Source organism: Lucilia sericata, unplaced genomic scaffold (genome assembly GCF_015586225.1).
Source record: "Lucilia sericata isolate MDLA Ls3-8-SP2 unplaced genomic scaffold, ASM1558622v1 Contig000382F_arrow, whole genome shotgun sequence".
Lineage (NCBI taxonomy): Eukaryota > Metazoa > Arthropoda > Insecta > Diptera > Calliphoridae > Lucilia > Lucilia sericata.
Genome location: NW_023994401.1, coordinates 147,646 through 173,086, shown reverse-complemented (window position 1 = coordinate 173,086; position 25,441 = coordinate 147,646). Strand labels below are relative to the sequence as shown.

At 30.6% G+C, this 25,441-nt stretch overlaps 7 protein-coding genes across 7 annotated transcripts; 3 read left to right on the top strand and 4 right to left on the bottom strand.

Annotated features, from left to right (window-relative positions):
• Nucleotides 1-11,400, bottom strand: LOC119604313 (probable E3 ubiquitin-protein ligase makorin-1). The gene is made up of 5 exons (XM_037956870.1): nt 11,243-11,400; nt 9,745-10,948; nt 9,455-9,593; nt 8,348-8,485; nt 1-4,407 (listed from the first exon to the last, which is right to left on the bottom strand). The coding sequence occupies exons 2-5, from the start codon at nt 10,632-10,634 to the stop codon at nt 4,300-4,302; spliced, it is 1,275 nt and encodes a 424-aa protein (XP_037812798.1). The 5' UTR covers nt 10,635-10,948; nt 11,243-11,400; the 3' UTR covers nt 1-4,299.
• Nucleotides 11,401-12,649: 1,249 nt separating this feature from the next.
• LOC119604316 lies at nt 12,650-13,241 on the top strand. The gene is made up of 2 exons (XM_037956873.1): nt 12,650-12,881; nt 13,004-13,241. The coding sequence occupies exons 1-2, from the start codon at nt 12,771-12,773 to the stop codon at nt 13,097-13,099; spliced, it is 207 nt and encodes a 68-aa protein (XP_037812801.1). The 5' UTR covers nt 12,650-12,770; the 3' UTR covers nt 13,100-13,241.
• Nucleotides 13,242-13,628: 387 nt separating this feature from the next.
• LOC119604324 (26S proteasome non-ATPase regulatory subunit 4) lies at nt 13,629-15,570 on the bottom strand. Its single transcript, XM_037956887.1, has 6 exons — nt 15,461-15,570; nt 15,095-15,235; nt 14,926-15,040; nt 14,283-14,858; nt 14,139-14,223; nt 13,629-14,079 (listed from the first exon to the last, which is right to left on the bottom strand). The coding sequence occupies exons 1-6, from the start codon at nt 15,484-15,486 to the stop codon at nt 13,853-13,855; spliced, it is 1,170 nt and encodes a 389-aa protein (XP_037812815.1). The 5' UTR covers nt 15,487-15,570; the 3' UTR covers nt 13,629-13,852.
• Nucleotides 15,571-16,811: 1,241 nt separating this feature from the next.
• On the top strand, nt 16,812-17,771 carry LOC119604312 (V-type proton ATPase subunit e). Its single transcript, XM_037956869.1, has 3 exons — nt 16,812-17,110; nt 17,187-17,234; nt 17,302-17,771. Exons 1-3 carry the CDS (start codon nt 17,016-17,018, stop codon nt 17,429-17,431), a joined length of 273 nt encoding a protein of 90 aa, XP_037812797.1. The 5' UTR covers nt 16,812-17,015; the 3' UTR covers nt 17,432-17,771.
• A 1,740-nt stretch (nt 17,772-19,511) lies between these two features.
• LOC119604308 (60S acidic ribosomal protein P0) lies at nt 19,512-21,293 on the bottom strand. The gene is made up of 3 exons (XM_037956864.1): nt 21,158-21,293; nt 20,918-21,020; nt 19,512-20,680 (listed from the first exon to the last, which is right to left on the bottom strand). Exons 2-3 carry the CDS (start codon nt 20,969-20,971, stop codon nt 19,784-19,786), a joined length of 951 nt encoding a protein of 316 aa, XP_037812792.1. The 5' UTR covers nt 20,972-21,020; nt 21,158-21,293; the 3' UTR covers nt 19,512-19,783.
• LOC119604306 (ATP-dependent RNA helicase Ddx1) lies at nt 21,287-24,276 on the top strand. Its single transcript, XM_037956862.1, has 7 exons — nt 21,287-21,438; nt 21,506-21,557; nt 21,622-22,647; nt 22,707-23,350; nt 23,486-23,601; nt 23,663-23,764; nt 23,832-24,276. The coding sequence occupies exons 1-7, from the start codon at nt 21,423-21,425 to the stop codon at nt 24,057-24,059; spliced, it is 2,184 nt and encodes a 727-aa protein (XP_037812790.1). The 5' UTR covers nt 21,287-21,422; the 3' UTR covers nt 24,060-24,276.
• On the bottom strand, nt 24,011-25,239 carry LOC119604311 (GSK3-beta interaction protein). Its single transcript, XM_037956868.1, has one exon. It carries the CDS (start codon nt 25,030-25,032, stop codon nt 24,484-24,486), a length of 549 nt encoding a protein of 182 aa, XP_037812796.1. The 5' UTR covers nt 25,033-25,239; the 3' UTR covers nt 24,011-24,483.
• Between the last annotated feature and the right edge of the window lie 202 nt (nt 25,240-25,441).

Here is a 25,441-nt window from a genome sequence, read left to right as displayed (position 1 = left end):
GTTTTATTTTGGAGGTATTTTGAAATGTTAGCATTTAGTTTGTTGATTGGTATGATTTTGTTGTTTACACTGCTTTTGTTTTGTTGCTTTAAATTAGTTTTTGTTTTTTTATTTATTTTATATATTTTATAATTAAAAATTTTATTTTACATTAATTTGTGATACTAGAGATAATTATATAATATGTTTTGTTTTTGTTTTTTTTTTTTTTTAAACTTACATTTATGATAAATAACAAAAAAATTATTTTTAATATTGAAAAATAAACTAGGAAAAACATAAAAAATTTTAAACAAACTCTTTAAAAGGGAAAAACAACAATTAAATAGCAAATTGAGAAAAAAATTAATTAAAAAATTCATTTATATAAGAAGACTTTAGTGTGGTGATTATTTAAGAGATTCAAGAGAGAGCTCTGGTTTGGAGTTTTTTTTTCTCTTTTTTTTTTTGGTAACAAGTTTATAAGTTTAACATAGAATTATTATAAAAAAAGGAAGTTTCTAATTAGTATTAAGTTTTTTATATAATTTGTTTTTGGTTTTGGAAATAGAACATTTTTGAAATGTTTAGGTATTTTGTATACATTGTGTTAAGAGTTCTTTAATATAAAATTTAAAAAAAAAATACAACAAAAAATTTTATAAAGAAACATTTAAATGTTGGAATAAGTAAGAAAATTTTAAGAAATTTTATTTTGAATCATAAGTATTTTGTTAAAATATTTGGCTTAAAGTTTTAAGGCTTAGAAACAGTAACTTGCCCTTTACTCTAAATATATCCTTTAACAGTTTTGAACCTTTAACAGTTTTATTCCAAATGATACACTAAACGGGAAACTGTATAATGAACCATAGTTTGTAGTTGCTCTTTCCTGTAAATATATCCCTGTAAACCTTTAACAGTTTTGTTCCAAATGATAGACTCAACGGGAATCTGGATAGTGGATCAGTAATTTAAAGGATAGACTAATCTAGACTTTAGCTTAAACCCAAAACCAGTCTAAAGTCTAAAATTTTCACAATAAGTAAGTTTATAGTCTGAACGCTAGACAATTACGTGAACAATAACCTAGAATACAGTCTAGACTAGAAACTAGTGGAGGATATAACGATTTATAGTCTGAATAGTTCTATAATCAGAAAAAACAAGTCCGTTAGACTAATCTCGAGTCTGAACGAATGAAATCTAAAGTCAGAATGATAGTCCGAAGGAAATATTAGTCTATAGACTGAAAGATACTTTAGTCTGAACGTCAGAGTATTCTAAAGTTTCAACAACTAACTTGATTTTGTCTGAACAAGAGACAAGATAACAATAGTCTATAGTCTGAACGAAGGACTAGACTATATTACGAACAATAATTTGGTCTAACCAACAGATTATTATATAGTCTGAACCGTAAGCTGGTCTTGCCAGAACAAAAGACTAAAGAACAAACTGAATTGTTTAAAAAAACTATCAATAATTTAGAAAATTTTGTTGATAGCAAAAGTTTTGGGTTAAAAAAACAAATTAAAAAATAAAAATAACTGTCAGTTTCAGAAATTCGTAAGATTTTCATTTCCGGAAACAAGGATCTGTTAGAAAATTTTATAAAACTCCAAACATTCTTTGAAATTTTATAAAGTTAATAAAATGTAAGAAAATTTGGTTATCTAAATATTACTATTAAAAATATTTCCATTTAAAACTATAGTTAGCATAGTCATGGAAATTTTTGAAAGAAAAGTTTTAAATATTTGGAATTCACGAGTAAAATTCTGTAAAAAAAAAAGAAGAGAATTTGTATTCAATGGACTTGTTGGGAGTGGGTCTTGTTAGAAGACAAACCTTCTCGATCTGCGCTTGATCTAGAGATGGATCATGATCTATATTGAATCTTCTAATAATGTTTAAAGAAAATGTGAAAAGAAATTAGATCTTTGTTTGTTATTACAACTTGTTTTGAAATCCTAAAGGATCAGCGCTTGATCTATAGAGGGAGCATGATCTATATTGAATCTTTTAACGATGTTAAAAGAAAATGTGAAAAGAAATTGGATCTTCTAACAAGACTAGAGGCAAATTTTTACAAAGTTTTTTGTTATTGCAACTTGTTTTGAAACCCTAAAGGATCTGCGCTTGATATATAGAGGGAGAATGATCTATATTGGATCTTGAATCTTGTGAAAAGAAATTAGATCTTCTAACAAGACTAGTGGCAAATTTTTACAAAGTTTTTTGTTATTTCAACTTGTTTTGATACTATAAGAGATCTGCGCTTAATATTTAGAGTTTTTTCTTATTACAACTTGTTTTGAGACCCCAAAGGATCTGCGCTTGATCTATATAGAGAACATGATCTGTATTGAATCTTTTAACGATATCAAAAGAAATGATGAAAAGAAATTGGATATACCAACAATTCTACTAGAAAGTTTTACAAAGTATTTTGCTATGGCAACTTGTTTTGAAACCCTTAAAGGATCTGCGTTTGATCTATATAGGCAGCAAGATCTTTATTGTATCTTCTAACGACATTTATGTAAAGAAAATTTTTTAAGGAACAAACTTTGGGTATGATCATCACTAGATAGATATGGTTATAGTTTAAACAATAGGCACAAGCCAGCCGATAAACTTAAAGTTCTAACGAAATACTAGTCTATAGTGCAAACGATGGATGTCTTTATTAAAAATGAAAAAGTTGCCTAAAGTCCGAAACATCAATTAGTCTACTGTCCGAACGACAGACTACCCGATAGATGACTAGTTTATAAGTACAGGTTCCATTTGTAGTAAATGATAAACTTGCCTATAGTCCGCAAGACCAATTAGTCTTCAGTCCGAATGATAATCTAGTCCTTAGATGACTAATCTATAAGAAAAGTTCCATTTTAAATGAAAAACTTTAGGGACCAATTAAACGGTTTTAAAGGCTGATTTCAATGCAGTAAACTGGTCACAAAGTTTCTTTTTTATATATTATTCAAATAAATTAAAAAAAAAAAGTTCAAGAGTAAAAGATAAACTTGGGTATAGTGCTTAAAAACGATTAGTCTCCAATCCGAAAGATAGTCTAGCCCTTAGATGACTAATTTGTTGTTGCATTTAGAGTAAGGGAACCATTTTATATGAACAACTTTAGGGGCCAATTAATCGTTTTCAAAAGCAATTGTAAGCTTTATATTTACAAATTTTATATTTTTACAAATTTTCTTTAAGGAAAGTTTCATTTTGAGACAAATTTCCTCTAAAGGTTCAATATTTATAGAAAAATTTGAAAAATTATGTTAAAATTATTCAAAAATAAAGATTTTTGTAAGACCTGGAAGAGAATCTTTTGGAGTATAGTAACAGGCAGTTCTACTAGTTTATTTCAAATTAAAATTATTATTTTCAATAACAAAAGCCTTCTTTAAGCCAAATATTTTTAAATTTCTTTCTTAAAAATTTCAAACAAAATTTAACAAAAGCAAAAAAGAAAACATTTCAATAAACAAAATACAAAATTAACAAAAAATACATTTTAAAAAAAGGAACAATAATGTTTAATGATTACTAATTAAGTTGAAAACCAAGTTGAGTTCAGTTTAAGAGAAAGATAGAGAGAGAGTGAGAGAAAAACTTAACATTTTATAAATTCATAAGATAAACAGGGAACAAGGGCAGGTTTTTTGGTTATTTAGTTTAATTTAAAAAACAATTCTCTAAGTATTTATATAAATTTAATATTTCTTTTAAAAATTTCGTTGCATTAAGTGGTTTATTTTCTTAAGGATATTTGGTTTTTTTTTCAAATAGTGATTGTAAAATGAATGATTAGAGAGGAGTTGTAAGAGGGTCAGCAGCAAGAATTTATGATTATTTGGCTTTTACCAAGAAATTTTAGGAGTTTTGCTTAAAGTTGTTGTTTTATATATAATATTTCCTCTATACACAGTAAGTTTTTTAGTAATTAAATACTTTTTATATATTATATTGTAATTATAACTTTCACAAGCAAAAAGGTTTAAGGAAGAAGAGGATTTTAGCAGATTTTGTTTCATTTTATGTTTTTGTCTTAAATCTTTAGCTGTTATTTTTTGGTTATTATTTTCATTTGAATACTTTTTTCATTTTGAATAATATGTAATAATGTTTTTTTCAATTTTTCTTTAATTTTAATATAAATTTTCTGTTTGTAAATGTTTAGCTGAGTGTAAGTGTATTTTTTTTTCTTGTAACGATAATATTACTTGTGTAATGTTTAAGTTTTGCATAAAAACCTTTTTTTTTGGGGGAGTAATTTGTTTTCAAATTTAATTAAATTTAAATGATTTATTCAACATCATCCTCATCATCATCATCATCACTTTCATCACTTGTGCTTGTTATATAATCATAGAAATTGAGTTCACGTTGATCAAGAAATTCATACAGATAGATCTACAATGAGAAAAAGAAAAGAGAGATGAAAGAGTGAGTGAAATAAATTAAATTAAATAAATTAATAAAATTAATTAAAAATATTTTAATAAATAAAATTAAACTTAAATAATATGAACAACATAACTCAATAATTCAAAATTATAGCAGAAAACTAAATATAAAACTGAACACAAATTGTAATTGATTTTCTTTTAGTATCTCAACGCTTACTATTTTTATAAAAATATTTTTGTTTTAAGTTTAATTTTAGTTTAAAATTTTTTTACTCTCTAGTTTTTGTCTAGTGGGAACACATTTTAATTTAATTTTTTTTATATATACATTTGAATTGCTTTAAATTATCGTACAATACTTAAGGGTTTAATAATTTTTCTAATAAATTTATTTCTAAATCTTAATTTTTTTAAATTTTCAAAATTTAAAAAAAAAAAATTTTAAATTTTTAAAAAAATTTTTAATATTTTAATAATTTTTTTTTTTTCTAAATTCTTAATAGTTTTTTGAAAATTTTTCAATATTTCAATATTTTGAAATTTCTTTAAAATATTTTCTGAAACTTCAAAATTTTTTTGAAATCTTTTCATCTTTTTAAAAATTTTAAATATATTCCAAATATTTTTAAAACTTTTTTAAATTTTTCAATTTTTAAAACTTTTTTATTTATTCAATATTTAGAGAACTTTTTAAAAAAATTCAATATTTTTTCTAAAATTTAAAAATTTAAATTTTTGTTCCAAAATTTTTAGTTTTTTTTTAAACTTGCAAAAATTCATATTTTTTTTATTAATTTCAGTCAAATCATCAAATTTTAAAAACTTTGTTATTTAAAAAATCAAAAATTTGTTATTTTAAAAAATTTTCAACATTTTTTATTTTCAAAAAATTTTCCCAATTTTGTAATTTAAAAAAAAAAATCAAAACTTTGTAATTTTTAAAAATCTTAAATTTTGTTTTAATTTTCGATATTTTAGAAATATTTAGCTAAATTATTTAAACATTTTGAAATTGATTTAAAAATTATCAAACTTTAAAAAATTTAATTTTCAAAATTTTGTTATTTCAAAAAATGTTTCCCTATTTTGCAATTTTAAAAACTTTGTAAGAATTTTAAAAAATATATTTTTTTTTTTGTTAAAATATTTAATATTCTCGGAATTTTTTTAACATTTTTAAATTATTCAAACAATTTTTAATATTTGTTGAAAATAATAATTAATAATAAAAAAGTTTAAATTTTGCTATTTTTTTTTTCTAAATTTTCAACGTTTATTTTGTAATTTTTAAAAACATTTTGATTTTTTTTTTACATTTTCGAAATTTTAAACATTTTAAAATCTGCTCTAAAATTTTGCTTTAAAAAAATTTTATATTGAATTTTTTTCAATAACCACCCAGCAAAAAATAATTGATGTCATACTTTACAAACTACATCTTAATCACATCTTAAAATGCGATTTCATATTTTTCACTTTTATAAACCAAATATTTCCTTACAAATGACACCCCAGTTAAAAGTGAGGAAAGAGATGTGGAAAAGTCATTACAAATAACATATTTGAAGTACATCAAGATTTGGTGAAAGAGTTGTGAAATTTACATAAGCGTGTCATTAAGAGAATGTGTTTTATTTTTGACATCCAAATATCGGATTTTTACTGCTTCTAAAAATAAGATCAGATGTAGTTCAAACCTGCCAAAAATGAACAACATCCCTCCAATGACACGCTAATGTAAAATTCATAGGTTTTACACCCGAATTTGAAGCACTTCGGGTTACTAGTTGTGATGAAAATTCTACATCTTTTTCCACACTTTTTTTGCTGGGCAATATTTTGAATTTTTTTAAAAAAATTTCAATATTTTGAATTTTTTATAAAATTTCAACATTTTGAATATTTTATAAAATTTTAATATTTTGAATTTCTTATAAAATTTCAATATTTTGATTTTTTTATAAAATTTCAATATTTGATTTTTTTATAAAATTTCAATATTTTTAATGTTTTCTAAAATTAATTAAGTTTTTCTAAAATTTCAATATTTAAAATTATTTTAAAAATTACAATATTTTGATTTTTTTTCTAAAATTTCAATATTTCGAACTTTATCCAAAATTTCAATATTTTGATTTTTTTCTAAAATTTCAATATTTTGTATATTTTCAGAATATTTAAATAATTTGAAACTTTTCTTAAATTTCAATATTTTGAAACTTTACTTAATTTTCAATATTTTGAAACTTTTCTTAAATTTCAATATTTAATTTCAATATTTTAAACTTTTTTTCTAAAATAATATATATTTTGATTTTTTCTAAAATTTCAATATTTTGAATTTTTTCTAAAATTTAAATATTTTGAATTTTTTCTAAAATTTAAATATTTTGAATTTTTTCTAAAATTTAAATATTTTGAATTTTAATGTATTAATTTTTTTCTAAAATTTTAATATTCTGATTTTTTTTCTAAAATTTCAATAATTTGATTTTTTTCTAAAATATCAATATTTTGATATTTTTCTAAAATTTCAATACATATTTCAAATTTTTAAGACTTCTTTTTTTAAATATATTTTTTTGTAAATTAAATATTTTGCACTTTTTCTAAAATTTGAATATTTTGAATCTTTTCCAAAATTTCAATATTTTGAATATTTTCCGAATATTTCAATATTTTTCTAAAATTTTAATATTTTGAAATTTTTTAAAATTTCAATACATTTTGATTTCTAAAATTAAAAAAAAATCAAAATATTGGATTTTTTTATTTTTAATATTTCAAATTTTGAAACCAAAAGTTTTAAAATTTTGAAACTTTCCAAAAAAAAAACATAATATTAGTTACTTAACAGTTGTATTTTGGATTTGAGATCAATGATTTTTGTTCCAAATTGATTCTGAGAAAGCGATTTGGTTCTTTAATCAAAGGTTTTGTCACTCTCGAATCTAGTTCTAAAGAACCTTTTGAGCAGATTTGACTAGATTTATAGCAATTTTTAAAGAAGAATTACTGCAAATTCAGTTTTTGATAATTTTAAAATAAACTTTTTTTTAAACTTAAACAAATTTAAACAAAAAATCATAATTTCTTAATTAATAACCATTAGCATTACTTTAGCTTAAAAGTAGTTGGTTTCCTTTTTATCATTTTTATTTTTAATTTTTTTTTTAACAATAATTGCTTAATAATTATAGTTCAACTGTTCATATTATATTATTTATATAGGTGGCAATGATGTTTGCTAAAATTCTACACATAAGTTTTGAAAACCATTTTTTTAATTTGTTTATTCTTTTAGTGTATGTGTTTAATAATTGAAGCTTTAGTTTTTGGTTTCAATAATATTGTTAGACGTTGTTTAGAAGGATATCACACCTGTTGTTAAGTGGTAAAGATAATTTTGTTTTTTAAGAAAATATTTAAAAAATATTTGTCAAAAAAGAGCAAAAAAAATCGACAATTGATTAACAACAGAGAATAGGAAATTTTTTGTTAGAATATACACAAAACAATTTAGATTAACAACGACATAGAAAATGATAAACATAAAAAATGCTCAAGAAAGTGCTTTATAACAATTATAAGATTGTGTGAAAAACTAATTTTATATAAAAATTTTTAAAATAAGATTTTAAAACAAAAAAGGAGCCAAGTTTAAAGACTGCAAAAACGATAAAAGTAAAAGATTGTTGTTGTAAACTTTACAAAAAAATATTCTAAGAAATTCCTGAATAATTATTCAGAAAATATGAAATTATTTAGCCGTTTCCGTTAAAAGTTTCTAACTATTAAAAACAATGATTCATTTTTAACAGGAGTCACGTTTTTGTCATTATAGAAAACACCTTCAACCATAAACTTAGCTCTTTTTTTACTCACAGTTTTAGGTGTTTATATATAAAGTGTAAAAAATTATTAGAAAAATATTTCATACTCACATCAAGTAAATTCATAATTTCATTATTACTGCGATGCAATTTACGAGCCTTTTTGGGACAGCCAACATCAACTAAATCCCCATTGGGTAAAGCATGTTTATAGAAACATTTATTACCAAAGGGACATTTGCCATCACCCTGAAAATTAAAAAGAAAATATATATTATACAGGAGAAACAATGTAATTAAAATTAGTTAATAGTGAAATAGTCTATAGTTAAAATTAGTCTAGTGACTATAGTCCTCAATATTGTCTATAGTCAAGACTATAGTCCATAGTTCATAATATAGTCTATAGTCCAGACTATAGTCTAGTTTGTTGTCTACGCTATAATCTAGTATATGGTGCAGACTATAGTCTAGTCTAGGGTCCAGACTATAATGTAGTGTATAGTCCAGACTATGATGTAGTCTATAGTCCAGAATATAGTCTAGTCTATAGTTTAGTATATAATCTACCATATAGTACAGACTTTTCTATAGTCTAGTCTATAGTCCAGACTAAAGTCTAATCTATAGTCCAGACTAAAGTCTAATCTATAGTTCAGACTAAAGTCTAGTCTATAGTCCAGACTAAAGTCTAGTCTAGGGTCCAGACTAAATTCTAGTCTAAAGTCCAGACTATACTATAGTCTATAGTCCTGGCTACAGTATAGTCTATAGTCCAGTCTACAGTATAGTATATAGTAGTCTATAGTCCAGTCTATAGTATAGTATATAGTCCAGACTAAAATCTAAAGTCCAGACTATAGTATAGTCTATAGCCCAGACTATAGTATAATATATAGTTCACACTTTAGTCTATAGTCCAGACTATATTCTACTTTATAAAGCAGACTATTGTATAGTTTATAATCCAGACTATAGTTTAGTCTATAGTTCAGACTATAGTCTAGTTTATAGTCCAGACTATAGTCTAGTTCATATTCCAGACTATAATCTAGTTAATAATCCAGACTAAAGTCTACTGTAGTAATAGTCCAGTCTATAGTCTAGTTTATAGTCTATATTGCAGACAATAAATAGTCTAAACTATAGTCCAGACTATATTCTAACCTATAGTCTAGATCATAAGATTTTCTTTAGATTAAATAATATAAAACTTACCTTTTTAAAGTACTTGCAGTCTTTGATACCAAGTGCTTTACGATAATCACCTAAAAGTTTATCCTTTTCCTCTTTTGTTTCCACCCAAAAGGCACTAGGACAAACAAAATCTGAAGCAACACGGCATTCTGGACAAGATCTGTAACAGAAAATGAAAACATAACAAAAAACATAACAAGGAAATTAAACAAATAAGAAATACAGAAGGACGAACAGATGGATATAGTTAAATAAACTCAAAAAATTATTCTGATACTTCTCGTGTAACATCTATAGATATTTAAGCTCACCTGGTAATTTTATGTTCAAATTGTTTAGCTTGACGCCATTTACGTATACATTCTAAACAAAAGATATGATTACAATTGGGCAGTATGCCAAAACGTTTCTCTCGACCAGCTTTTTCCATAATCGTATCGAAACAAATACCACAGGTTTTATCTTTAGAACGTGCAATGGCAAATGACAATTCCATGGCCTGTTCATGCTGTTGCAGACATTCTTTTTTATGTTTTTTACGTTGCATTTCATCTGAGGGATGTAGACAAAATTGATCACACATTTCACACAATTCTAAGTGTATGGCATAGGCACAATACATGCCATAGGGGCAAGTGCCTTCGAAGGGGCAAATTTCATTGATAGAAGCAGATTCTTGCATTGTTAGAATTGGTCCCGCCATGCGAGAAGCCGAAGCACCGACCACATCAGCCCAAGAACGTTGTTCCATGTTGTCTGCTGTTGTTATTGTTGGCAAGATTTCGCCGCCCGAATGATCTGCTTTGGGTATAAATACGGGAGCGTTGGCCCAATTGTGACGGCTAGTGCTGGGACGCTCATGAGACATTGCTGGTGGTGTGGCGGTCGTTGTCGTTGGATTGTTTATGATTTCTCCACCAGTTAAGTCATGTGAAAAACGGCACATTGACCCGAAACGACAAATACCACGTTGAAAATAGCGACAAATGGCGGGATTTAAAGGCAGGTGTGAAGTAGTTGTTGAAGATGAAGTAGAGGCATTGACATTTAATTCGCCAGTCTCACCAGTATTCAGATTTGTTAAAAACGTTGAGGTGGTGGTGACTGGTGAAGAAGCAGCAACGGCAGCAGCAGCTTCACTTGAACTTGAAGGCTCTAAAGACAAAGCAGCCGTAGCTGTGCTTAAAGCTGCAGTACTCATTGTAGTATGTTGTGTTTTTAGTGGTGGTGGTTGTTGTTCTTGTTTGTTATTATTTGTTATATTAGTTTTTCTCTTCTTTTGCTAAGAAACAAAGATGTCCTTGGTTGTCTTTGTTCACAAACTGAACTCACGCACACACAAACACTTACAAAAAGGATTCGCGCAGTCAACAAAAAATATTGTTCATACAAAGGAAACGGATATAAGGTCTTTTGTTTTGCTACTTGTTTAGAACTCCTTTAAAAATTCCTTTGGCCTTGCTTCTGTTTTTTTCAACACTGTTGATGCGCGACTGCATCCACAACGTGTGGAAACTGGAAAATAACAAAAACAATTTTATATTTCACAATTTGTTTAAAAACTTTTTATTTGTAATTTATTTTTCTCTATGCGCTCAAACGCATAAATATTTATAAACATTTAAGGTGAAGTCAATATTTCTTCTCATTTTTTTCCTACTCATATACAATTTTTGTTCAATTATTTTTGCACAATTGGAAAAAAGTTTATTTTTGTTGTAAGCACCCACCATTAACTTGAGAAATTAAAAATGTTCTTCATTTCTACTGGTATTTAAGTTTTTCTTCTTTAATTGCTTATTTTCTTACCTTTATTTTAGCAGTATAACAAAGTTTATTGAATTTTTTCTATGAAAATTTATGCTTTTCGTTAATTACGTTTTCATGAACAACAATTGCGTTTTGATGAAAATTTTAACCACAAAGCAGGGTGCACCAGAGCCCTGCGTCGACAAATATTAACGGCGGTGGCGACTGACACTAAATATGTCGGCGGCGGCGGCTTTAAATCGACTGTAAGCCGGCTAAGTTTTCAACTACGTTTAGTTTTTAAATTTTCAACGATTTTAAATAAAAACGGAATCCGAGAGATCAGAAAGTAGGATTTTGGAAGCAAATATATTGTTTATAACAACAAAACAGAGCAAGCTCAAAAGTTGCGTGAGAAATTATGCAGGGATGAATAAAAAATTCTTAAAAATTAAAAACCGATATTTAACCCTATCCTCCATATAAAACATCTTGCAGAAAATCAGTTTCTAAAAAATTTTGCGTTAAGAAAATGATCAATAACGTAAAAACAAAACAAATACAATTGTTTATTTACTAGCTATACCCAGTGTACAGTGCTACCCTAAAAGCAATATAAATAAGAAACCCACTTAACGATTTTGATGATTCTAACTACAATGGTTTTCCAGATATACAATTTGTTACATATGGGAGATTCCACGCAAATTATTGCAATTTCGCCAATTATTCCGAACGTTAATTAAGATTTTAATTTAATCTATGAAAAATTTGAATAATCTAATAGTTTCCCAGATATACAAAATTTTATATTTAATTCATATGGGAGTGCCAAAATGTACCTTTTGAAGAACCAAAAAGTCCTTTTTACAGGTTCTCACTTAATCGGGGCTCTACATGCTTTCATGTTTCCAGGTTTAATATTATAGAAAATTCAAAAAGTTCCTTTTGAAGAACGAAAAAGTCCACTTTTATAGATCCTCAAGTGCTTAATTACATGTTTCTTAGTTCCAAGTCAAAAAAGTACCAGTCGAAGTACGATAAAGTACCAATAAGTCCCATTTTATAGATTCTCATTTACTCCGGACTCTACTTGCTTAATTTCATGTTTCTAGGTTAAATTTTATAGAAAACTCAAAAAGTACTTTTGTAGAACGAAAAGGTTCCGAAAAGTCCCTTAATTATTAATTTCATGTTTCGATTTCAATATCATAGAAAACTCAAAAAGTACCAGTTGGAGAATGAAAAAGTACCAAAAAATATCACTTGGTACCGGTGTTCCAAATAACACCCCATTAGCATATTTAGTGTTTCTTGAGTAAAATCAAATTTCTCGTTTTCACCCCATTCCATTTATTGTACGAAAGAACTAAAAATAATTTAAAAAATGTTAACGGTAGGATGTATAGTTTTAAAAACAGCATAAAATAAGTGCTGTCTAGTCTGTACGCTCTTAAACGTCAAAGAACTATAAACAAAAACTTGACATCACTTAAGTAATACCTATTCAAAAATATCGTGCTGTTTCGGAGTTAGAAAACTTTTCTTCGTTCGATTAGCAAGCACCAGGAAAAAACTCTCCGTGAAAATGTTCCAAAGATCCGCTGCCCAATTATTGGCTCCTGCCATCCGCAATGCCGTTCAACGTCGTTGCCAATCGGTGATCTCTTCACCACCCACCCAAAAAGTTTCTTTTGCTGTAAGTATCGCAAAATTTTGTTTATTATGTTCTTTATGACAATTTTGCATTTTTGAGAGGTTACGTAAACTTATGAAATGGTGACTACTTGAGGATATTATTTAATATTCTTTATTTTTTAGGAAAAATTGATCCTCGGCGGTGGTATGTGCTGTGCCTCTTTGGTCATTCCCGCTTGGGTTTTGTTGCACATCAAGGAATACCGTGGCTTGAAATAAGTACATGCAACCCGGAGTGTATGCAGCGCTAAGCTTTATAATTTAGTCAATAAATATGTTTTAAGATTGTAAAGTTCGAGAAACTGGTGAAAAAAATATATTTAAAAAGTGCTTAATGTGTTAAAGCGCTTATAAATCAAAATATTTTGTGTGTTTTTTATTTTAAATAGGGTATTTTTTTGGCCGCACAGTATTTTTTAGATTTAGGTTACATCTTTGCATGACTCAATTTGGATTATTGCTGACAATCGACATTAGTGAATATAACTTGTGTGTTATCGTCGTTTACGCACAAAAGGGAATCTACGGAAATTTATTCGAGTCAACCTGGTTGTTCCAACAATAATTACACGAGACTATTCGACGACACTTAAGAACTGTTACAACAACACAACTAGAGTCAAGGAGTTAATGCCCACTGATCCCTCGGTTAATGAATGCTGAATAAAGTTTAAAATGCAATTAAAATAAAAAAGTACTAGAACCTCTGTCCTTTAAAAATCTCTAAACGAATCAATAATTGAGAATATTTTTACGAATATGTATTATATTTTTATTAATAGCTGTAGCGTACGTGTGAAAGTGACCACAGAAATTCCTGAATTTACAAGTTCAATTGAGTCCCGGTCACATTATAGACACAAATATATGAATTATACAAAAAATTAAAGTAAAAATAAATTTAAGCATATATTAATGAATTCAAATTAATGGGTATTGAGGAATAAACTTTTGCGCTCCAAAGTTTTGTATTTATTGTTTATCCGATTTCTCGCTATCACCCTTTTTGTCTTTATCCTTGCTAAGAGAACCAACAGCATCACGTACGGCTTCAGACTGTGGATCTACACCGGGTAGATTTTCTAATACACTCTGTAGGAAGGCTGGATCGCCAATAACTTCGGAATAGTCTTCATCAACATCCATTGGGGCATTTTCTTCGGTTTTAGGACGTTTAGCTTGTTGTGTTACAGTTTCATCTTTTCGCCAAAGTTAATTGTTAGTTTTTATAAAATAAAAGAAAATATTCTAAACTTACCGGCATCTTGCATAGACATTTGCATGGCGAATGCGATTTGTTCTTCTTCAGTCATATTGGCAAAATCGGGCAAATTGTCATCGCTCTATAAAAAATCAAATTACTAAATATGTAAAAATCATACATACAATATGTAACACTAACCTGTTCTGTAGACATAGCCAAAGCTCTTTGCAACATGGCCTCCTCGGAGTTTGGTTCATCAACTGCTGCCGTTACAGCAGTAGAGCCTCCAGTGGTCGTCTTTTCTGTACTGCCTGCATCAGACTCTGCAGCACCGCCAGCCGCTCTACGCTGCTCTTCTTCTTGACGTTGTCTTTGTTCTTCCATGGAAACACGCAATGCTAAAGCCAACTCTGGATCTTCATTGGGATCAACACCAAATTCAAAACCAGCTCCACCCAAACCGGCACCACCCATACCATCTTCACCCTGTATAATAGGTGAGGACAAGAGAGCATCCGATAAACCAGATCCACGGGGTACACATACCAAATGAGAGCCGGTGCCATCCTTGCCATTTAGGGTATTAATAAATGCTTGCAAAATTTCATTGTTACACTCATGATCACCAAAGCTAACGATATCAACATTAACTTTTTCCTTCTTCAAACGTTTGGCCAGCTTAACCAATTCACCCTCCTCGTTTTTGATGGGCGAGCCAACGAAAACCACAATACGCATTTTATGATTTTTACCCTGGCGATGTTTTAAAACCAACTAAAAAGCAAACATTATAACTATTATTTTCGTATTAAAATACAAATTTTCAAATTAGAAAACTTACATGGGCAATGCGTACACCGGTTAAGAGATTAATCTCACCCTTGGGTTGCACCAAATGCATTTTAGAGAAAATGCGTCCCACATCGCTGGTTAAAGTGGCCAAGACTTCTACCGTGCTAAATAAATAAATTTTATTTTAAATGTTTATTTTTATACAAATGGCAACTTACTTGGAAATAGTCATTAGGCCGACATTGTTTTCGGGATTGGAGCGCACTTTGGTTAAGCACACCAAATTAATACCATCCTTCTGAACATTTAGACGAGTTGGAAAGTAATCACCATTACGCTGGTAATCACTGTTATCAAAACTGTAAGAATTATTAAAATAAATAACATTTAATGCAAAATTTTCTCATACAACAAAGAAGCGTCAACACAAACACTTTTCTTTCTTAGGGCATAACTATATATTTATATGGTTTTAGTAAAGGAATTTTAGATTTTCTCATAGCTTATGGATTAAACTTTAACTTTTCCATAGTTTTCGTTTAATTTATTAGTTATAATTATTATTATTTTAATAAAAATCTTACCATATCATAGTACTTTCCAAAACCATTTTTAATAATTTTGCTTGTCACTTTGCCACTGAACAGTAATTGCAAATTCATTTCAAATGACATTTCACTATTAGCTGTGTTTAGATGACTTGAAGAAATAAAAACAATTTGTTTTGAGGTTTTTTAGCTGTTACAGCTTTTGTATAGTTCATAACTGAGTATGGCAGCTTTATAAAGTCGCCAAGTTGCCAGCTGCGAGAAAATAATAAATTTGTTTATAATAAAATTATTATAATTATTACCATATTTTTTGTTATTATTTAAAGTTATTTGCTAGATTTAGTCCGATATTTGCCACACTTTGTTTTTTAATATGATTTTTTTCTGCAAATAGGCCTATTGTTAACTGGGGATGAGAACTGGAAAGATCTGTCAGCTGTGTTTATATTTCGTGTTTACGCGCCTAATTCGAGTCGCTGCTTTTACTTCAAACACTTTGTGTTTGTAGCAAACACGAGATACGAAAAATACTATGCTGTTTGACAAACCAGAGTTTCCTAGGTCGTCAAACAAATGTATTTTTTGGTACTTTTATACATATGTAGAGCCCGGAGTAAGGAAGAGCCTTTAAAAGTGGACGTTTTGGTATTTTTTCGTTCCTCAAAAGGTACTTTTGTGAATTTTCTATTATATTGAACCTAGAAACACGAAATTAAGCATGTAGAGCCCGGATTGTGAACGTATAAAAAGGGACTTTTTGGTACTTTTTCGTTCTTCAAAAGGTACTTTTTGAATTTTCTATGATATTGAACTTAGAAATATGAAATTAAGCACGTAGAGCTCGGAGTAATTGAAAACATATAAAAGATTACTTTTTGGTACTTTTTCGCTCTTCAAAAGGTAATTTTTTCGTTTTTTTGTTTTTTTTTTAATAATATTGATCCTAGAAACATGAAATAAGGCATGTGGAGCCCGAAGTTAATGAGAATCTATAAAAGGGCGCCCTTTGGTAATTTTTCGTTCTTCAAATGGTACTTTTTGAGTTTTCTATTATAACAAACCTAGAAACATAAAACTAAGCAATCAGGGACTTGACGGAATGAAAATTTAAACTGGAGTATTTTCTGGTACTTTTTCGTTCTTTAACTGGGCCCAAATCATGGCATACGATATCGATCGAAATCTTCATTTAGATTCTATTGAGATTTCGATCGATATCGTATGCCATAATTTGGGCCCTGAAATTAAATAAAATAGGTATTTTGGTACTTTTTCGTACTTCAACTGGTACTTTTTGAGTTTTCTAAAATATTGAATATATAAACATAAATTGACATTTTTGGGCATACAGAAAAAGTTAACTGGGAATGAGAACTAAACAAAATCTGGCAGCTGTGTTTATATTTATCATATGCCAACAACGTCATGTGACATCTAATAAGAAAAAGCAAAGTTGAGTAAAAATTTTTCAGTTTTAGTGGTCTGCTGTTTTTATTTTTTTGCTCCAATATTTTTCCCAAAAAAAATTAGCAAAACTTTGTTTTTTGATTTTCCTTTGTTTAATAATTAACAATAAAATCCCAGCAAAATGGTTGAAGCCTATGTAGCACCCACAGTTATTACCTGCATTTGGGCATTTATTGGTATTATCTGTCCCTTCTTTGCCAGAGGTCCCAACAAGGGGTAAGTTTTCCAAGTGTAATAAGAGATATTAAGACGAAATAATTAATGGTTAATGTATCTGGTTTTTCGTTGATAGCATAACCCAATGTTGTTTGATGTTGACAGCAGCTACCTGTTGGCTTTTGTAAGTTTTATTTTTGACTTATTCAAGGCCTTTTTTATAATTCCTTGTTTTTAATTTCTTTCTTTAGCTGGCTTTGTTGTTACATGACTCAAATGAACCCCTTGATTGGTCCCAAACTATCCATGAATGAAATTATGATCATTGCTCGTGAATGGGGTAATGAAATTAAGGATACCATCGACATTACCTACTACTAAAACGTTACTACCTTTTTTGGGGAGAGGACCAGCTAAGCTCATCCCATCGTTAAAATAGTTTTCACCATTAAAGCTGTATTATTCATTGTATTCCGTTTTATTTTGTTTGTTATTGTTTGTTTTTTCGAAAATTCCATCATGTGCCTTAAGTTTACACACAACTGAAAAGTGACCTTGAACAGATCAAAAGCACAAATCTATTTGTAATGAAGTAATAGTGTTATTTTTGCTAAAAAAAAGTTAAATATTTTATGTAAATTATTGTTAAAAAGCACAAATTTTTATGTGCTCAAAAAATATGTTAATAAAATATACAAAATTTTAGTTTTTTTGTTGGAAAGTATGATATATAATGAGAATGATCAACAAGTGTTTGTTTAAAACTCCTTAGTAGAAGAATGAATTTGTTTTGAGGGGATTCACCATCAAGATAGTAAAAAGAACTCAAAAAATTTATACATAATTGAAAAATTTAATTAGTTGTTTTTTAAATCTTTGTAAATGTAAACAAAGAATCATATTAATTTTTTTTGTTAATGATGATGATTCATCATTTTGTTTTGTAACGAAAAAACAAAGACGAAATGTTGACATTTAAAGGGCTGATTTTTAGTTTATTGTTTAACTTTATAGGTAGTTTAATTTAAACAAAGTTTTATCTAGAAACATCTTTCTTATAATCGAAATTTTACCGACAGCATTGGTCGCTAAATAGAAAATTATATTCAGACGACAAATAACTAGTGAAGTAGAGCGCTATTCCATTTCTTAGTTAGTTTTAAAGGATGACGTATGTTACATTAAACCGGAAGAAATACACCTGGACCAACATTGGGTCCGTTGTTCGTTTCTTTACCAGTATCTCTGGTAAAAATCGAACACTCGACCTCTGTTCTGGCAGACTAGACCATTAACTATTAACCTCTCCGGATGAGCACTATTACATTTTATAATTTTATTTATTATAGATATTTACCTTTTTTGATTACTGAGAGGTCATCACAAAATCCACTATATCCAATGATGTCAACAGCTGATTTGTTTACTTTCTCTATACAAGACAAGTTTGTTAAGTTTGGGGGTCAGATATACACCAAGAGATAACATTCTATAACTTGACCGGTCCCTGGTATTTCTCAGCAGCAGCTTGTAAAGGATTCTGACAATTCAGTCCGACGTGCGATAACATTACATTAACAGCTTTTGTATAAACTATCTACTACACCCTTGGAACGCGAGATCTGCCATTAAGATTCTAGCACTTTACCGCGGACTATAGATCACACTCTAGAGTCTAGACTAACCGGTATAATAAAATACTCAGACCTTAAACTAAATGCAACACTTTTGACCACCTTATAATCCAGAATTTAAACTGGACATCTTAGGACGGGTTTCTTACTGCGTGGCTTAACTTGCTGTTTTAGTCATAATTCAGGTCTGAGTTGGGAAACAACTCTCGCGTCATCACTATTATTTCTTACAGACGATTAGGCTTGTGTTTGTTGACAAGCTTTCGACAGAGATGCGTTTCACTCGCACGAATTGAATTTATTACTCCGTATAACTGTTTCCAAGTTATATATGCGTTGTTTGAATTAATATTGTGCTTTCGTTTAACCTGGTCAACAAATTACCGGGTTAATAAAAAAATAATTTGCCGTTATATTATATTCGGATCAAATTTAGGCGGAATTTACCCGGAGATTGTGTTTTTCATTTATGAATTAAAGAACAGTTAAATTAGTATTGCCAACTTTTCTATCAAAAATAATAAGTGATTATTTTATTGTTTCTGTTCATTGTGTTTTCTCCTTTATAACTTAGGCTTAATTGGCCAATAACACTTAGTTAAACTAAGATCATAAGTAACTGATTACTGAAAAACACAAAATATAGATTAAACTGGGTCTAAACAAATAATCTGGATTATCTTTATCAGAAAACCCCGCCGTTAATATCACTATTTAAATCAATATCTCTATTCAAAGCTGGCAAACTTCTTACTTAAGTTTAAACCAAGTAAAACAACTCCATTGCCAAACTAAAACCAAACTTAAAATAACAACAACAATCAAAATTTATGTAGTCTTAGGGATTACGATCTTTATTTTTTTGTAGTTTTGAAAGTTGGTAATTTCTAAACAGTCCAACGTATGCAGCAACTTGCCATTGGGTTTGTCAAACCACGACAATAATTTGCTACACCAGCCGATGCATAAAAATCACAGTTAGAATAACATTTTGTCAATTTTTCCAAAAACATCGAAATTAAAGCAAATCGTAATCTTTTCAACAAAAATACCAAAAAGATTTGGTAAAGTGTATTGTTGAAAGCTAATGTTGGGGTATTTAGTCGAAGAGACCGAAACCCATATCGTCGTCTTCCTCTTCTTCGGATTCTTCCTTTTTGGCTTCTTCCTTCTTTTCGGCAGCAGCAGCACCGGCAGCGGGAGCTGAGGCGGCGGCAGCAGCAGCGAATTTGCTGGGATCCTTGATGTACTCCTTGATGGTGGCGGCTTCCTTGAATTCGACTTCGGTGGTGGCGGCAATGGCCAACAAGTTCTTGAAACCGTTGGCAATGCTGTGAGGAGCGGAGGCGATGGTGGGGTATCCAATTTCCAAACAGACGGAGGCCAAGTTGGCAACACCAGCTTGGAACTTGGCGCGCAAGTCCTCGGGCTTGATGTCCAAGATCTCGGGGGAGAAGATGGAGCCAGAGTCGTAGACTTGGTTGACGATCAAACCGTATGAGAAGGGAGAGATGTTCAACATGTTAAGCAAGGTAGCTTCGGAAGCACCGACCTTGTCACCAGGCTTCAAGATGGGCACATCGTTGATAATTTCAATTGTACCCTTAGAAATCTTGGTTGGGATGGACAAAGCCTGGAAGAAAGAAGTCTTTTCGGGACCCAAACCGGTGTTTTGGGCAGGGATGATGACAGGCAAGGGAGCGATGGCACCAGCACGAGCGGGGGCACGTACCTTGGATTCCAACAACTTGTCGCGGATTTCAGCCAAATCGCCCTTGGTGAAGACGAAACCGACATTGCCTTTAATGTGGGGCAACAATTTTTCCAATTGGGCATTTTGTTCCAAATGACCACGGATGGCTTTACGCATCATAGTGTTCTTACCCATAAGGACGACACCCATGCCACGGAGGCTGGTACGGATGGTTTGCATTTGACGGGAACCAACATTGTCAGCACCGACGATGAAGCACTTGGGATACTCGTTGAAGAGATCCTAAAGGAATAAAAAAAGGAATTTAGCAAGAGGAACAAACAAGAAATAAACATAAATAATATGTTGGTAACATAATCAGACGGCTCCCAAAGAGCATTTTCTCAACCTCTAGTCTACCAGAACACCTGGGTTCAGCTTTTTCAAGCGGGGCATTCAGACGGCAAACATTCAGACGCGAATTTGTTTCATCATTTTTTGTTTATACACAACATTTTTAAAATAAAATTTGATACTTACGACTACTTTAAGGAAATATTGGGCTTTCCAGGCAGCTTTGTTCTCCCTAACCATCTTGATTCAAAATGTGAAATTAGGGACTCGTGAAAAATGAATTTAAGAACTGTAAATAACCAAAAATATTAAAATTAATAAACATGTTTGTGAATTATTAATAAAATTATAAAGCAATTTTATAAAATTTCCAATGGATGCTTTAAATATTTTAAGATTTAAAAAAAATTAAAAAATTTTACTCACCAAAGCTTAAAACGATGTTATAAGTTGACGTCTGCGACGAAAATGGACGATTTGTTGGCTATTTTTTTGACATTTCGTTTTCGTTCGTAAAATGAAAAAATGATGTAGCAACTGCAGCCAACTTCAGATTGTTTATGTTTAGAAAATTGTCTCACTGAACACACCCTTGATATTTTTTTGTGTATTTCTGCAGCCGGCTGCTTGAATCAAGCAAGATTTTTGCAATCTTTTCTAGAACTTGAAACAATTTGTGAAATTTTTGAAAATGACTGCATTTGAGGGTAATATTTTTGTTGTTTTTTCAAGAAATTGATAAAATTTTAACAAAATATTTTATTTTTATTTAAGAGTTTGGTGTTTTGCCAGAAATTGGCAAAGCCATAGATGAAATGGAATGGACGTAAGTTTTTTGCTTAAGGGAGGGTTGCAAGTAACAGTTTTTAATTGTTTTATTTATTTTGAAGACTACCCACCGATGTGCAGGCGGAGGCTATACCCTTAATTTTAGGTGGTGGCGATGTGTTAATGGCTGCCGAAACAGGCTCTGGTAAAACTGGTGCCTTTTGTTTGCCCATTTTACAGATTGTATGGGAAACCTTAAGAGATTTAGAAGAAGGAAAGAGTGCAAAAGGAGGAGGGGCTGCTGGCAGTGTGGCTGCCTGGACTATGTCCTTTTTTGATCGTGGTTCTGCCTTGGCTGTTACTCCTGATGGTCTGCGCTGCCAGTCGCGAGAATTTAAAGAATGGCATGGCTGTCGCTGCACTACAGGAGTGAAGGGTAAGGGAAAATTCTACTATGAGGCCACTGTAACCGATGAGGGCCTGTGCCGAGTGGGCTGGTCCACCCAACAGGCCCAACTAGATTTGGGTACTTGTCGCAATGGCTTTGGTTTTGGTGGTACTGGTAAAAAGTCAAACAATCGCCAATTCGATGATTATGGCGAGGCCTTTGGTAAAAATGATGTCATAGGCTGTTTTTTGGATTTGGAAAGAATGGAAGTTTCTTTTAGCAAAAATGGTCAACATTTAGGTGTAGCTTTTCGCATAGCCGACAATTTGCGCAATGAAACCTTTTATCCAGCGGTGGTTTTGAAAAATGCCGAAATGGCTTTTAATTTTGGTAGAACTGAATTAAAATATCCACCTAAAAATGGTTTTGTAGCTGTTTCTCAAGCAGGAGCACAACACTCTAAAGCCAATCCTTTGGCTAGTCCTTCCACAAATGCGGCAGCTAATAAACCTGCTCCCAATGCTCCTCAGGCCATTATAATAGAACCCAGCCGTGAATTGGCTGAACAGACTTATAATCAAATAGAAAAGTTTAAAATACATTTGTCAAATCCAAATGTCCAAACTCTGCTATTGATTGGCGGCGTTAAGCTGGAACAACAGAAGAGTGTGTTGCAGCAAGGTGTGCATATTGTAGTGGGCACTCCGGGACGCTTGGAGGAAATGATTAGCAGTGGTTTTGTGCAATTAACCCACTGCAGGTAGGATATTATGAGATCTTTTCAAATAAATTACCATATTAACGTTATGATTTGTTCAGATTTTTCGTTTTAGATGAAGCTGATGCTCTTCTTAAGCAGGGCTACACTGATTTAATAGATCGTTTACACAAACAAATACCCAAAATGACTTCCGATGGCCGTCGCCTACAGATGGTGGTGTGTTCTGCCACACTGCATGCTTTCGAGGTAAAAAAAATGGCAGATCGTTTAATGCATTTTCCCACTTGGGTTGATCTTAAAGGAGAGGATGCAGTGCCGGAAACCGTTCATCATGTGGTGTGCATGATTGATCCCCAGAAAGACACCATGTGGCATAATTTACGTCAACATATACGCACTGATGGTGTGCATGCACGCGATAATGTTTATCCCAATAATTTGACTCCGGAAACCTATTCGGAAGCGGTGAAACTATTGAAGGGAGAATATTGTATTAGAGCTATAGAGGAACATAAAATGGATAGATGTATTATATTCTGTCGTACGAAATTGGATTGTGATAATTTGGAGCAGTATTTAAGGGCTAGAGGTGGTCAACGTTATTCTTGCGTTTGTCTACACGGTGATCGTAAGCCGCAAGAGCGAAAACAGAATTTGGAACGATTTAAACGGGCCGAAGTGAAATTTTTGATATGTACTGATGTAGCTGCCAGAGGTTTAGATATTACCGGTTTGCCCTACAGTAGGTTTATTACCCTTTTAATTGGAATGTAGTCTAATCTATAGTCCAGACTATACTCTAGTCTGTAGTATGGACTATATTTTATTCTACAATCTAAACTAGCATCATGACTACATGTTGTACTCTTTATTATAGTGATTAATATTACTTTGCCGGATGAAAAATCGAACTATGTACATCGTATTGGTCGTGTGGGTCGTGCCGAACGCATGGGTTTAGCCATAAGTTTGGTAGCTACGGTGCCTGAAAAAGTATGTTATTTTTTATTTTTAATTCAAGTTTCAAATATAACATTTATTGCTCTCCTTAAAGGTTTGGTATCATGGCGAATGGTGTAAGACACGCGGTCGTAATTGCAACAATACTAATTTAACTGATATTAAGGGTTGCTGTATTTGGTATAATGAAAAGAATGTGAGTATGAGCAATTACTCTATAATTTTTAAAGATAATTTTTTAAACTTTGAAAAAAAAATTCTAGCTTTTGGCAGAAATTGAGGATCATTTAAATATCACTATACAGCAAGTGGATAAATCTTTGGCCGTGCCCCTTAATGATTTTGATGGCAAGGTGGTGTATGGTGAGAAAAATCTTAATACTGGCACCGGCTATAAGGATCACGTTGAACAATTGCAACCGGTTGTAAGAAAACTAACGGATTTGGAACTGCAATCACAATCTTTATTTTTGAAACGCTTAAAAGTCTAAAAATGCAGAAAACACAATATATAATCTCTCTCAACAAGTTAAGTGATCCCAATAATGTTAATCAGCATAAATATTTTTACGCCATTACAAACACTATTGCTGCTGCTGTTGCATTGAATTTAAATTATTAATTAAATTAGAAAAAAAATATTACAATACATACATAACTTATCAATTCTAAATAAAAAACTACAAATAAACACACATTTATATATTCAGTAGCCACTTTCCTCTTACTTTTTTTTAACAAACAAATGACCCCTATTATTAATATATAACGAGGTCATTCATATTGTTGAAAATCGACTACAAATTCCACTGAGTGTGGAGCTCTCTTTTGGTTTGGTTTATTTGCTAGAGAAAGTTGTCCAAGAGGGTTTGGTCGTTTTTATATGTAGTACTCCTTTTGCTTATTGTCATAATGTTACACTAAAGTTTTGGTGTTATTCTCTTGCTGCTCTTCCTCCTCCTCCTCCTCCTCTAAACCTTCTTCATCTTCCTCATTAAATTCAGTTCTCATTTGTTGTAATTGCAATAGTTGTTTACACAATTGATTGCCAAATGATTCTACATAACGTGGACTTATTTTATCTAATAAAGCATAAGGTGTTTCGAAAACTTCCTCCTCTTCATCGATTTCTGCTTTATCGCTATCGATAGTGTCATAGAGCTCGGAAACAATACGAAACCCTAAACTGGACACATGTACACAGTAAGCGGCTCCTTCAAACGTTCGTATATTAAGGTATATGTGTGATTCATTACTGGGCAATGTTTTCGAAATATCTATCTCTGCTACATGTGTCCTAACATCCTTAATTATAGCTGTAGCCTCTTCTACCCAATTTATGATTTGCTCACCGTTATCACTGTCATCTTGTTGTGTGTTAGAAGTGCTGGGGCAGGTGTTGGAGGGGGCGTTAATGTTCTCTGCAGCTGCGGGTGTTGGGGTAGCTGTCGTTTCAGAGTTCATAGTTTTATACAATATATCGGAAAGTATTTCTTTGTTTATTTGGTTTATGTCCAATTTTAAGTTTGGGTTTAATTAAAGGAACTATACACAGATGTTGCAACTTGTAAGCAAACACGAAAAAATTAATTAACAAGAAATTTGCTGCCACTGCTCGGGTGAAGAAAACCTGTTAATGCAGACGTCAAGGTGTTTTCAACAAGATGTGAGTAATAAATTCTAAATGTAAAAATGTTACTGATTTGTTTTTGTAATGTATATTTTAACTGTCTGTATTTGCTAATATTTGACAGTTTTGTTATACAGCAAAAATAAAAACTAACACCATCTTACAGAATTTGCATTGCCAGCTGTTGCAAAAATAACAGCTGGTAACACTTTAAACAAAATACGGAATAAAAATACCAGATTG

Coding starts and splice junctions, on each gene's coding strand:
- LOC119604324 (XM_037956887.1), bottom strand. CDS start 15,486: ATGGTTTTGGAAAGTACTATGATATG. Junction 15,236..15,460: donor TTGGAAAGTACTATGATATG/GTAAGATTTTTA, acceptor TAATTCTTACAG/TTTTGATAACAGTGATTACC. Junction 15,041..15,094: donor GGCCTAATGACTATTTCCAA/GTAAGTTGCCAT, acceptor TTATTTATTTAG/CACGGTAGAAGTCTTGGCCA.
- LOC119604316 (XM_037956873.1), top strand. CDS start 12,771: ATGTTCCAAAGATCCGCTGCCCAATTATTGGCTCCTGCCATCCGCAAT. Junction 12,882..13,003: donor CCCAAAAAGTTTCTTTTGCT/GTAAGTATCGCA, acceptor TTTATTTTTTAG/GAAAAATTGATCCTCGGCGG.
- LOC119604311 (XM_037956868.1), bottom strand. CDS start 25,032: ATGAACTCTGAAACGACAGCTACCCCAACACCCGCAGCTGCAGAGAAC.
- LOC119604313 (XM_037956870.1), bottom strand. CDS start 10,634: ATGAGTACTGCAGCTTTAAGCACAGCTACGGCTGCTTTGTCTTTAGAG. Junction 9,594..9,744: donor TTTGAACATAAAATTACCAG/GTGAGCTTAAAT, acceptor TTTCTGTTACAG/ATCTTGTCCAGAATGCCGTG. Junction 8,486..9,454: donor ACTGCAAGTACTTTAAAAAG/GTAAGTTTTATA, acceptor TTTAATTTTCAG/GGTGATGGCAAATGTCCCTT.
- LOC119604306 (XM_037956862.1), top strand. Junction 23,351..23,485: donor TATTACCGGTTTGCCCTACA/GTAGGTTTATTA, acceptor TCTTTATTATAG/TGATTAATATTACTTTGCCG. Junction 23,602..23,662: donor TAGCTACGGTGCCTGAAAAA/GTATGTTATTTT, acceptor CTCTCCTTAAAG/GTTTGGTATCATGGCGAATG.
- LOC119604308 (XM_037956864.1), bottom strand. CDS start 20,971: ATGGTTAGGGAGAACAAAGCTGCCTGGAAAGCCCAATATTTCCTTAAA. Junction 20,681..20,917: donor AATATTTCCTTAAAGTAGTC/GTAAGTATCAAA, acceptor TTATTCCTTTAG/GATCTCTTCAACGAGTATCC.
- LOC119604312 (XM_037956869.1), top strand. CDS start 17,016: ATGGTTGAAGCCTATGTAGCACCCACAGTTATTACCTGCATTTGGGCA. Junction 17,111..17,186: donor GCCAGAGGTCCCAACAAGGG/GTAAGTTTTCCA, acceptor TTTCGTTGATAG/CATAACCCAATGTTGTTTGA. Junction 17,235..17,301: donor GCAGCTACCTGTTGGCTTTT/GTAAGTTTTATT, acceptor TTCTTTCTTTAG/CTGGCTTTGTTGTTACATGA.